General features: G+C 48.1%; 1 protein-coding gene across 2 annotated transcripts in view; it reads right to left on the bottom strand.

The window, feature by feature from the left end:
• The window catches only part of ret (ret proto-oncogene receptor tyrosine kinase), a 147,893-nt gene that overhangs the window by 9,675 nt on the left and 125,783 nt on the right, over positions 1–12,435 (bottom strand). For both annotated transcript variants that reach the window (XM_085970620.1, XM_085970619.1), the window contains exons 14-18: positions 6,548–6,759; positions 4,967–5,089; positions 3,125–3,195; positions 2,425–2,562; positions 1,348–1,447 (exon numbers count right to left, since the gene is read on the bottom strand). In XM_085970620.1, coding sequence (XP_085826746.1) covers positions 1,348–1,447; positions 2,425–2,562; positions 3,125–3,195; positions 4,967–5,089; positions 6,548–6,759 — 644 coding nt within the window. The remainder of the gene's footprint in view (positions 1–1,347; positions 1,448–2,424; positions 2,563–3,124; positions 3,196–4,966; positions 5,090–6,547; positions 6,760–12,435) is intronic.

Genomic DNA, 12,435 nt, shown 5'->3' on the forward strand with positions numbered 1-12,435 from the left:
GCGGTGTCACAGAACGGGCGCTATCAGATCGGCCGCCCGTTATACGCAGCACCTGATGCTCAGTTCCATTGCAGTCAATGTCTCCTTTCATATCAAACAGTTCTATTGCCCCTCAATAGCTCTAAACTCTCCATGAAGCTCAAGTCTTCCTATGTCTTGAATCCTGCACTCATATCTGGAGAGGTTCTTCTAACAGGTATCCCACCCCTTTGATAGGACGCAGGAGAGAGCTCGTCAAGCAATAGGCAATCCCTGTCTCATCTCTAACCTCCAACTTCTCTCTCAACCTTTCTTGTATCTCTATTTTGTTCACTACTATAATGGTTGGTTCTCCTCTGAAATGTCCTCCTACTCGTTCTAAGTTCCAAATATTCCATCCTACATGCTCTAAATGGTATGTTGGCCTTCATAGCGAGAGGGTTTGAGTACAGGAACAAGGATGTCTTGCTGCAGTTGTACAGGGCCTTGGTGAGACCACATCTTGAGTATTGTGTGCAGTTTTGGTCGCCTTATCTGAGGAAGGATGTTCTTGCCATGGAGGGAGTGCAGCGAAGATTCACCAGACTGATACCTGGGATGGCAGGAATGACGTATGAGGAGAGATTGGGTCGATTGGGCTTGTACTTGCTGGAGTTTAGAAGAATGAGAGGGGATCTCATTGAAACTTATAAAATTCTGGCAGGACTGGACAGACTAGATGCAGGGAGGATGTTCCCGATGGCTGGGGAGTCCAGAACCAGGGGTCACAGTCTAAGGATAAGGGGTAAGCCATTTAGGACAGAAATGAGGAGGAATTTCTTCACCCAGAGAGTGGTGAACCTGTGGAATTCTCTACCACAGGAGGCAGTAGAGGCCAATTCATTAAATATATTCAAGAAGGAGTTGGATATATTTCTTAAGGCTAAAGGGATCAAGGGATATGGGGAGAAAGCAGGGACCAGGTACTGAACTTGGATGATCAGCCATGATCGCATTGAATGGCGGAGCAGGCTCGAGGGGCCGAATGGCCTACTCCTGCTCCTATCTTCTATGTTTCTATGTTTCCTCCTCTCTCAATCCTCACTGTTGAAATCAAGATTAATCACACAATCTCCTACTCAAACTCATTCCTCTTTAGTACCTGTAAGTTGTGGAACTCCTCACCACTCCCAGTCTTCCCATCTTCCTACAACCTTAAAGCCCAAGTCTGGTGTCACCCAATTACTACTTCCAGATTTATCTCATCCTTTTTATTCTTCTCAACCTTGGTGGTGTCCTGCATTCAGTGACTTCACCCTTCCCCTTTGTTTCTCAATCAAATGAAAATGGCACTAAATTTGGAGGATGCCAGTAATTCATTGTACCTACCCGACTCTTCACCATCATTTTCTCCAGTTCTTTGCTGATTTCTGCAAATGTAGGCCGTTTGTCTGGCTCTTGTTTCCAACATCGCAGCATCAAGTTGTACCTGAGGGAGAATGACAGCACATTTACAACACTGACTGTACCTGAGGGAGGGAGAGAATTACGGTGTATTTGCAAACTGTAAATTACAACACTGACTGCACCAGTAAAAGCTGGCACTAACCTCCCCGCCCGGCATTGACCTTCCCGCCCCGTGCTGACCTCCCCATCCCCTGCTGACCTCCCGTCCTGGTGTTGACCTCCCTACCCAAACTCCCGCTATGTTGTGCGAAGATTTTGCACCAGAAACGCCAACTCAGAAATTCTACCCATTGGTGTAAGCATGCAGATGCAGCAGGCGGTTAAGAAGGCAAATGGTATGTTGGCCTTCGTAGCGAGAGGGTTCGAGTACAGGAGCAAGGATGTCTTGCTGCAGTTGTACAGGGCCTTGGTGAGACCACACCTTGAGTATTGTATGCAGTTTTGGTCGCCTTATCTGAGGAAGGATGTTCTTGCCATGGAGGGAGTGCAGCGAAGATTCACCAGACTGATACCTGGGATGGCAGGAATGACGTATGACGAGTGATTTGGTCAATTGGGCTTATACTCGCTGGAGTTTAGAAGAATGAGAGGGGATCTCATTGAAACTTATAAAATTCTAACAGGACTAGATAGACTAGATGCAGATAGGATGTTCCCGATGGCGGGGGAGTCCAGAACCAGGGGTCACAGTCTAAGGATAAGGGGTAAGCCATTTAGGACTGAGATGAGGAAGAATTTCTTCATCCAGAGAGTGGTGAACCTGTGGAATTCTCTACCACACAAGGCAGTTGAAGCCAATTCATTAAATATATTCAAAAAGGAGTTAGAAATATTTCTTAAGGTTAAAGGGATCAAGGGATTTGGGGAGAAGGCAGGGACAGGGTACTGAGTTTGGATGATCAGCCATGATTTCATTGAATGGCGGAGCAGGCTCGAGGGGCCGAATGGCCTACTCCTGCTCCTATCTTCTATGTTTCTAGCTTTTAAAGTTCATCGTACATTTCCTCACTGCAGTTTTCTGGTCTCTCCATCCGGTATCCTGTCTTTAGGAGATTGAAGAGGCGTTCAGGGGCAATTCCAGGATATGGATTTCCACCCAGTGTCACTATTTCCCAAAGGAGAATGCCAAATGACCACCTGGATAGTGCAAGGAAAGAAAGTTGTGTTAGGACTGCACATACCAACAATGGCCCTTCCAGGGCATTCTGATGAAGTTGGTCCAATGACTCAGTTGGTTAAGGCTAACAGTCTAGGAAGGTTCAGGGTTCAAATCATTAGTCTGTGCTGAATTAGCAGGAATGCTTTGGCACACTTGAAGGGGAAAAATTTGCAGGGCTATGAGGGAAAGGGCAGGGGAGTGGGACTAGTTGGAGAGCTCTTTCAAAGAGCTGGCACAGGCAGGATGGGCCGAATGGCCTCCTTCTGTGCTGTATCATTCTATGAAGTAGATATTGGGACAGTGATAAGATTCAAGGGAATTGGATAACTATTTGACAAGGAAGCACGTAAAAGAATGCAGGGAAATGGGATTAGAGTGCATGACCCTGACATTCCTCTAATTTGTCCCATCAATAATGGGACCGTGCCCAATTAGTCAGTTCCACCTGCCAATTATTGCCCTAAAATCAGGCAAAAAATGGCGTATAATCTAGGTTCACGATTCTAATTGTACACAAGTTGGTCAGCAAGCAAGACTCACACATCACTTTGCGAGGTGTAGATATGATCAAACAAAGACTCAATCGCCATCCACTTGACAGGAATCCGACCCTGGAGAAGAGAGAAAAAAAATCACTCATCAGAAGTATGGACTGAGAGAGAGCCCATCCCACCCACCCTTCCAACTGAGAGGGTACAATTTGCAGGAACGCCTCTCATTTATAATCACAGGTAAAGCTTCTATGAAGAGTAAACCTCTTCCTACCTCCCAGTTCTGATGAAGGGTCTCGACCCGGAATGTTGACCTACCCTTTATCAGGAATGAACAGGGAAGCGGGATGAAAGTAGCCAGCTCCGTCTAATGAATAGGGGGAGCATGGATGGGCCTTTGATGGTCTTTTCCTGCCCGCCTTTTCATCTGGGCTGTACTCCATCCTTTGTCCAGCCTACAATTGATGAAGCTCATCCAGCTGACCTAGATGGGCTCCAGAAACCGTGCTTGGCCTTCAACCCAATGCCCTTCTGGTTGGAAACCAAAGACCCTACCCTTTGTACCATTGGATGACAGTGGAACATTTCACATATTTTTAAGCAACTTGTACTTATATACCACCATTAACATGGAAAAGATGCCCTAAGCTACTTCACAGAGGAATAAAGGAAGAGGCACCGAGCCATTGTGGGTGAGTTAGGAGAGATGACCAAAAGCTTGGTCGCAGAGTGAGAAGGCTTTTGAAGAGAAAGAGTAAGGTACAGAGTTAGGGAGCCTTAGGAAAGACATTCCAAAGAGTAGGGCCGAGATGGCTGAAGGCTCTTCCACCAATGGGGGAGTGGAGGTGAGGGATGGGGTGGGGATGGTTGAGATATATGGAAGGCCAGAGTTAGAGTCCTAAAGGGAGGGGACAGAAGGCTGGTAGTGCAGTGGTTGTAATACTGAATAAGCAACTCATAAGAACATAATAGATAGGGGCAGGAGTAGGCCATACGGCCCCACGAGCTTGCTCCGCCATTCAATAAGATTATGGCGCTGATCTTCTACCTCAAATCCACTTTCCTGCCCGATCCCCATATCCCTTGATTCCCTTAATATCCAAAAATCCATCAATCTCTGTCTTGAATATACTCAACGACTGAGCCTCCACAGCCCTCTGGGGAAGAGAATTCCAAAGATTCACAACCCTCTAAGTGAAGAAATTCCTCCTCATCTCAGTCATAAATGGCCGACCCCTTATCCTGAGACTATGCCCCCTAGTTCTAGACTCTCCAGCCAGGGAAATATCGTCCCAGCATTTATGCTGTCCAAGGCCTGTAAGAATTTTATATGTTTCAATGAGATCGCCTCTCATTCTTCTAAATTCTAGGGAGGTTGTGAGTTCATATCCAGCGTGGCAAGTTGTGAAATTGAATTCAATACATTTGGCAATCTGTGGGCAGACACCAGAAAGCTGCTGGACTGTTGTAAAAACCCAACTGCTTCACCAGTGTCGTGCCACCCTCTATACCTGGTCTGGTCCACACGTGATTCCAGTCCCAAACCACGTGGGCGACTCTTAATGCTCTCTGAAGTGGCCGAGCAAATCGCTGAGCTGCCCAAAAACACGCTACAAAGCAGAAGGTTGGTTCCATTCTGGTTCCACGCCGTTTAATTGGACCATCTTGTTTAATATTGGTGGTGCCATCACCGCCTTCCCATTAAATGGCCTTCTCAGGGCTACAAGCAATGGGCAGTAAACACAGGGTTGGTCACATCCTGATGCTAATCATAACAAAAGGTGAAGGGGTTACACCGATAAGAAGCATTGTTTTGCAAGCAATGCACTGAGGGGCAGGGAGCCATTGCAGATCTTTTAGCTGGTGGATGACTAAAGGAGGTACACAATACCTTGCTTCTTTTTACATAAGAGTCCTCCTCATACACATCCCTGGAGAGCCCAAAATCGGAGATCTTCATCTTACGCCCCTCAGCAACCAGAACGTTCCGCGCTGCCAGGTCACGATGGACAAGCTAAGAAGAAAATACAAAGGCAAAGGTAGCTAAATAGATGAGCATCACATCAAACCAGGAGGTCGAAAAGCTCTGCTTTATTGGTCTCACTACAACCTCCCAGACAGTGAAGTCTGTAATGGAAGTTCTTTACTGGGTGGAAGTATAGAACTCAACCATTTATAACTTAGGTCACTCACTGGTTATGGACGTCAGATTGACAAGTGGCATGCAACTCACATCTGGACCCACGATATAAATAATGGTCCAATTGATTTTACTAGTGAGAGGTTTATTCTGTTCTTCCCTTGGAGAATTGTGTGATGTAGTGGAAGGATTCGCAGGCTGACTAACGATGAACGCTCCGTCCATGGCCGTAACCATCCTTATACCAACCCATAGAGGGGTTAGTCATAGAGTCATAGAGGCACAGAAGGAGGCCATTCGGCCCATCAAGTCCATGCCTGCTCTCTGTAGAGCAATCCAGTCAGTCCCATTCCCCCGCTCTATCCCTGTAGCCCTGCAAGTTTATTTCCCTCAAGTGCCTATCCAGTCTCCCCTTGAAAACATTGAGTGTCTCCGCTTCCACCACTTCCGTCGGCAGCGAGGTCCAGGTCCTCACCACTCGCTGCATAAAATTTTTTTTCCTCACGTCCCCCCGTATCTCTTGCCCAAAACCTTAAATCTGTGTCCCCTAGTCCTTGTACCATCAACTAGTGGGAACATCCTTTCCCCATCTAGCCTATCCAAACCCGTCATAATCTTGTACACCTCTATCAAATCACCCCTCAACCTCCTTTGCTCTAATGAAAACAAATCCAGCTTCTCCAACCTGTCCTTGTAGTTAAGATCCCCCATCCCTGGAACCATTCTGGTAAATCTCCTCTGCACCCTCTCAAGTGCCTTCACATCCTTCCTAAAGTGTGGTGACCAGAACTGGACACAATACTCCAGCTGTGGCCTAACCAGCGCTTTATAAAGGTTCAGCATAACTTCTCTACTTTTGTACTCAATACCTCTATTTATGACGCCCAAGATCCCATATGGCTTGTTAACCACTCTCTCAATATGTCCTGCCACCTTCAGGGACCAATGCACATTAACTCCCAGGTCCCTCTGTCCCTGCACACTCTTTAAAACTGTGCCATTACTGTCTTATACAGCAGGAGGGTTTTATGGGCTCCCACAGCCCATACGATGAGATGGGGCCACCAACCGGATGTGAATCCAGAACTGAAAGCTGGCAGCTCTGGTCTCCACTCGCCGGGACTGTCTGGAGCAGCGTTTGAATCCCTGTACCTTCTGACTCGGAGGTGTGAATTCTAACCACTAAGCCAAGGGCTCACTCGAACTAGCGGGGAGTGATTCGCAGGCAAGGCTCAGGTATAAACGCACTGTTCATCTCCTCGAAATGCCATGTGCGTTCTGGTCACCCAACATCTTCAACAACAAATATGCACACAGCAAATTAAAGATCACCTTCATTTCAGCCAGGTACTGCATTCCACGGGAGATCTGCCAGGCAAAGGATATCAAGTCTCCCATGGTCAGGGCCCGTTCATCCGGATTATCCAGGTAACTGGAATTTCGATTGCCTTCACCCAAGTAACTGGGGCCGACTTTGCGACTTTCCCTCAGGAAACTTCTCAGAGATCCATATTTTGCGTATTCCACGATAAGGTACAGCGGACCTGTCAAAGAAAGGTGCAGAGTTTTCCCAAAGGATCTCGCCTTATTTTGTGCCATACATCACAATGTAGCATTTAGCCAATAACATCATTCTGTTCTAGATCATGGAAAAGGCGATGAACCTGGGATTGGATTCGATCCCAAAAGGACCTGGCACTGCCTGGACTGAAAGCCTGAACAGGCTGGGGCTCTTTAGAAAAGAAGGCTGAGGGGGCGACCTAGTAGAGGTCTTTAAAACTATGAAGGGATTTGATAGAATAGTTGTAGAGAAAATGTTTCCACTTGTGGGGGAGTCCAAAACTAGGGTTCATAAATATAAAATAGTCTGTAATAAATCCAAAAGGGAATTCAGGAGAAACTTCTTTACCCAGAGAGTGGTGAGAATGTGGAACTCGCTACCACAGGGAGTGGTTGAGGCGAATAGTATAGATGCAGTTAAGGGGAAGCTAGATAAACACATGAAGGAGAAAGGAATAGAAGGTTATTCTGATAGGGTGAGATGAAGAAGGGTGGGAAGAGGTTCATGTGGAACGGAATAGACCAGTTGGGCCGAATGGCCTGTTTCTGTGCCGTAAATTCTATGTAATTCTATGCCGCCTGTCTCCCCAAAACACGGCACTGGATTTAATCCCACCAGGACCCAGTACTGCCTCTAATCTCCACAAAACATGGCATTGGTGTCACTCGCTGAGTATCCTGCCTCGGTCTCTATAAAACTGTTTAATCAGAAACCTGAATCCAAACTGAGCTAAATCTTGGAATTAAGTTCAGTTTAAAGCTGTCTTGTCCCTACAGAGCAATCGTGTTCATTTAATTCCCGGGCGTGGCCCAGAATAGCCCGAAAATACAGACAATTCCTCTCGTGTCACATTTGTATCGGCTGTTGTTACAGGTAATCCTGGTTCTGTCCTGGTTCAATCTCAACTGGTTGCCAACAGGCAAATGGATACACATCCAGCTCTGGAAACCTGTTAGAAATGGTGGCGAAAGAATCCAAAACAATCCTACTGTCCTTTGGAAACTGTATTGAATGAGGAATAGGAAAAGGCACCAGTTTCCAAACAAGGGGGCATTGAAATAAAGGGAGGAAATTCAATCAAAGAACTCGCTCGCTATAAGAATTCACATTTCAGCCATTACTATTGATCCCAACTCTTGTACACACAGTAAATTGCCATTAACCCACTTACTTTAACCTGCAGACACAGTGTAGTGTAATCAATATTGAAAGAAAAAGCAAGGTTTATTACACAGTTGACAGTTACGCATTTGTAGCACAGCAAAAGGCGCCGAGAGGTTAATCCATTTCTCCATTTGCCTGGGTATCACACGTTATTTTCTACGTACAGGAAACTCTCGATTTACCGGCACCTAAATAACCGGAAATCTCTGTTAACCGGCAAAATTCAGGAGTAGGTTCAGGTAAGTTTTACTTCATATTAGTGGCCGTTCCTGGATCTGTGGCCATGTAACCGGGGTTCCTGCACTTGTTGCTAAGCAACAGGGACGCTTGGTCTGTGGCCGGAGTTCCTGCAACTGTTGCTAAGCAACAGGGAAGCCTGGATTTGTTGCTGTGTACGGAGCTCTCGTACCTTTTAACTATACCTCTCTGTAATCCGGACTTTTTGATAAACCGGTACCACGCCGGTCCCGTCGGTGCCGGATTAAAAAAAGAGTTTCCTGTAATAGGGAGGGCAGACCTCTTGTTGCTGGGCCACTGCTACTGCAGCCATCAGTCAACCCTACAGGAGTGGCTAGGTGACTGCTCTTCCTCAGGACATAGCTGGCACTTAGAGAGAAGACTATTGCACAGCGTTACTCTGAATGTATTTCCTGTCATTTGCATAGCGTTAGAATAAGCCCGCCCATACTTGGGTACACTTATTATATTGCCCCATCACTTCTAGCTGAAAATCCCAGGAGTGGCAGCAGGGAGGCTTCTGAAGGGTTCCTGCCCCGGTACACCAGAGTGATGCCAGCGAGTTGGACTCTCTCTAGTGGATAATATTATGTCCGTGTGTAATTGAGACATGGACTGCAGGAGTTGGTTATAACAGGTCTTTACTGAGTGGAGACAACCTGGAACTACTATGCAAAAGTTACTACACAGGCTTATATACAGGGGTGGTCACTACTGGTACTGCAGTATACAGGGGCTGCAGAATATAGTTCCTTCTGCAAAGTACATACACTACAATTCCTCCCCTTTTAGCTAAACAGTACATAACATTCGATTAATAATTAAATAACATATTTACAATTACAGTTGCTAGATACATTAGTTGAAGTTAAGCAATTATAAGTTCAGTCTTTGAGGAGGCTTCCTGATTCTGTCTGGATAACGCCTCTTTGGGGTATCAGGTTCTTCTGGCAAAGTTGATTCGGGATCAACATCGTTGTTTGGTTCGTCTGCTTCCAATGTCACCGATTCTGAGGTAGATGCAATTGGTACTTCAGTTTCATCACCAGGTGTATCGGATCGTGGTGTGGAATTGACGTTTTCCAGTGACTCTAGAATCTGGTCAGCATGGCGTCTTACAATGCTCTCTCCAATGTCCACGGTATACATTAGAGGTCCTTGTCGTGTACAGATTGTTCCTGGCTGCCATTTCTCTGTGCGGTAGTCCCGGGCCAAAACTGGTTGACTTATCTTAAAACTCCTGGTCGGCCGTTCATTCATATTCTGAAACTGCCTGTTCTCCACATCTCTTCTGATATTTGGCTTAACCAAATCTAAGCGGCATCGTAGTCTTCGATTGAAGAACATCATGGCTGGAGTTTGGTTGGTAACCGCATGTGTCGCATTCCGGTAGGCAAACAAGAAGTTGTCCACCTTGTGTTGTAGGGGTATGTCTTCATTACACATTGCCTTGATAGCCTTCTTGAATGTTTAAACGAACCTCTCAGCCAATCCATTGGTGGCTGGATGATATGGGGCGGATGTGTAATGCTTAACACCATTGTGCTTTAAGAACCTCCGGAACTCTTCAGACACAAACTGTGGTCCATTGTCGGAGCAAATCTGTTCAGGCAGCCCATTCCTGGCGAATATGGTTCGTAAGACTGTGATAGTTTTTTCTGTGGTGGTTGAAGACATTTTTATTACCTCTGGCCACTTTGAATGTGCATCCACCGCAATTAAAAACATCGAGTCCATAAATGGACCAGCAAAATCAATGTGCACCCTTTGCCATGGAGATGAGGGCCACTCCCATGGATGTAGAGGGGCTTGTGGTGGGGCGTTTTGGACCTTCTGGCATCCTGTACAGCTCTTGGTCATCTCTTCGATTTCTCTATCGATTCCCGGCCACCACACAAACGCTCTGGCTAAGTTCTTCATTTTTACCCCTCCCAGATGACCCTCATGAAGCTCATTGAGCACTCTATCCTTCAATTTGGGTGGAATTACTACTCTGGATCCACACATCAAGGTTCCTCTGCACACTGACAGCTGTTCTCTTCTCGGCGAGAATGCTGGCAACAGTGGTTCGCCATGTGCTGGCCATCCCTTCACCGTTAAATCATAGACCCAGGAGAGTGTCGGGTCATTTCGTGTTTCCTTTTCTATGTTTGCATTCGTCACAGGGAGACATTCGACTATGGTCGAGTGGAATATCTCCACTGGATCCACTGGAGGTGCTTCTTCCACCGTCGGCAACGGTAGGCGCGACAATCCATCAGCATTCCCAAACTGTTTAGTTCCTTTGTACTCGATGTCATATTGGTGTGCCCCTAGGAAAAGGGACCACCTCTGTAGCCGTTGTGCTGTCATTATCGGTGTCGTAAACCACTGTTGTTCACTGTTGTTCACTCCACTGTTGTTCACTGTTGTTCACTTCACTGTTGTTCACTCTTGCCCATTGTTGTACCTGTCTGTGCATGCCTCAGCTGGCTCCGCCCCTGGCTCCACCCATATGCCCTGGTATAAAGGCGGCTGCTCTGCAGTTCCCCAGGCATTCAGGACCGGTCGACCACTAGAGGCATGCCTTCGTTCTTTAGCTAATAAAAGCCTGTTTGTTACTCTCTTAACTTCCAGTCTTTCTCAGTAATTGATAGCGCATCAATTTTATTAGCTAAACTTTTTTTTCGATGGAGCAAATCCTCAAACCAGCACGCCTGGAACTAGACCCTCAAGAGGCGAATTCATCTACCAAGTTCGCACACTGGCTGCGATGCTTCGAAATTTCCCTAGAAGCCACCGTCGAAACTGTTCAAAACGATGGCGACAAACTAAAAATTCTGACCTCCAAGGTGAACCACCAAGCTTATTCGCTCATCCAAGATGCGACTACCTGCAAGGGTGCTCTCGACCTCCTTAAAGAACAGTACGCACGCCCGGTAAATGAGGTTTACGCCAGACACCTCCTGGGGTCCCGCAAACAGCAACCCGGGGAATCGATGGAGGTATACCTACAGGCGCTGAAGGTGCTCGGCCAGGCCTGCAAATGTAAAGAGGTGTCGGCCGCGGTGTACACGGAGGAGCTTGTCCGGGACACCTTCGTCGCGGGCCTCAGGTCCAACTACACCCGGCAGAGACTGTTGGAGCAGGGCAAACTCGACCTGAAGAAGGCCACGGCCCTCGCACTCTCGCTAGACGTGGCCCACCGGAATATGGACGCCTACTCCCCTGACCGCGCGGCCGCATCGTGGATAGCGCGGGCGCTGCCATCCTGGGACACAGTAGGACTGCCACCCTGCGCCGCGCCACCCCCGTCACATCCCGCCAACGGCCCAACTTCTGCAGCGATGTCCTGGGGCCCGAAGTGTTACTTCTGTGGCCAAGCCAAACACCCCAGAGCGCGCTGCCCGGAGAAAAACGCTACTTGCTCTGGTTGTGGGAAGAAAGGGCACTACGCCAGCGTCTGCAAGGCTAAACCTACCCCAAACTCCAGCAGTGCCGCGTGTGGGCCGAGCGGGCCGCCATCTTGGACGCCGCCATCTTGGACGCCATCTTGTACGCCTCCAGCCGCGTGTGGCTCATGGGCGCCGCCATCTTGGACGCCATCTTGGACGCCTTTGACCATGGGTGATCCGTTCCGGCCGCCATTTTTGCAACGGGCCCCCGACTCACCCACCGCCTCACCTGATGACTGCAGCGACACGCCTGACCCTACGCTGGCCTCCGTTACACTGGACCAAGCTAGACCTCACCAACTAGCCAGGTCCATGATGGACATTAAGGTAAACGGCTGCGCCACGACCTGCCTTTTCGACTGCGGGAGCACGGAGAGCTTTATCCACCCCAACACGGTGCGGCGTTACTCTCTCCCGGTCCTGCCAGCGCGCCACCGGGTCTCTATGGCCTCCAAGTCCCATTCAGCGGACGTCGGCGGCTACTGCGTGGTGACCCTTTCGGTGAGGGGCACAGAGTACAGAAACTTTAAACTGCTTGTCCTGCCCCATCTCTGCGCTGCCGTTCTACTGGGGTTGGATTTTCAGTGCCACCTTAAGAGTGTCACGATGGCGTACGGTGGACCCCTTCGCCCACTCACAGTCTGCAACCAGCAGTTTTCAAATTGCCCGCCGCACACCTTTTGCAGCCTCTCCACGCTTAAAGTCACCCCCCCCCCGTTGTTCGCTAACCTCGCCCATGACTGTAAGCCCATCGCCACCAAAAGCAGGCGATACAGCGCTGGTGACAGAGTTTTTATTAAATCTGAGGTGGAGCGGCTCCTGAA

Source organism: Somniosus microcephalus, chromosome 29 (assembly GCF_052327205.1).
Source record: "Somniosus microcephalus isolate GS21.2 chromosome 29, FLI_Smic_1.0, whole genome shotgun sequence".
NCBI lineage: Eukaryota > Metazoa > Chordata > Chondrichthyes > Squaliformes > Somniosidae > Somniosus > Somniosus microcephalus.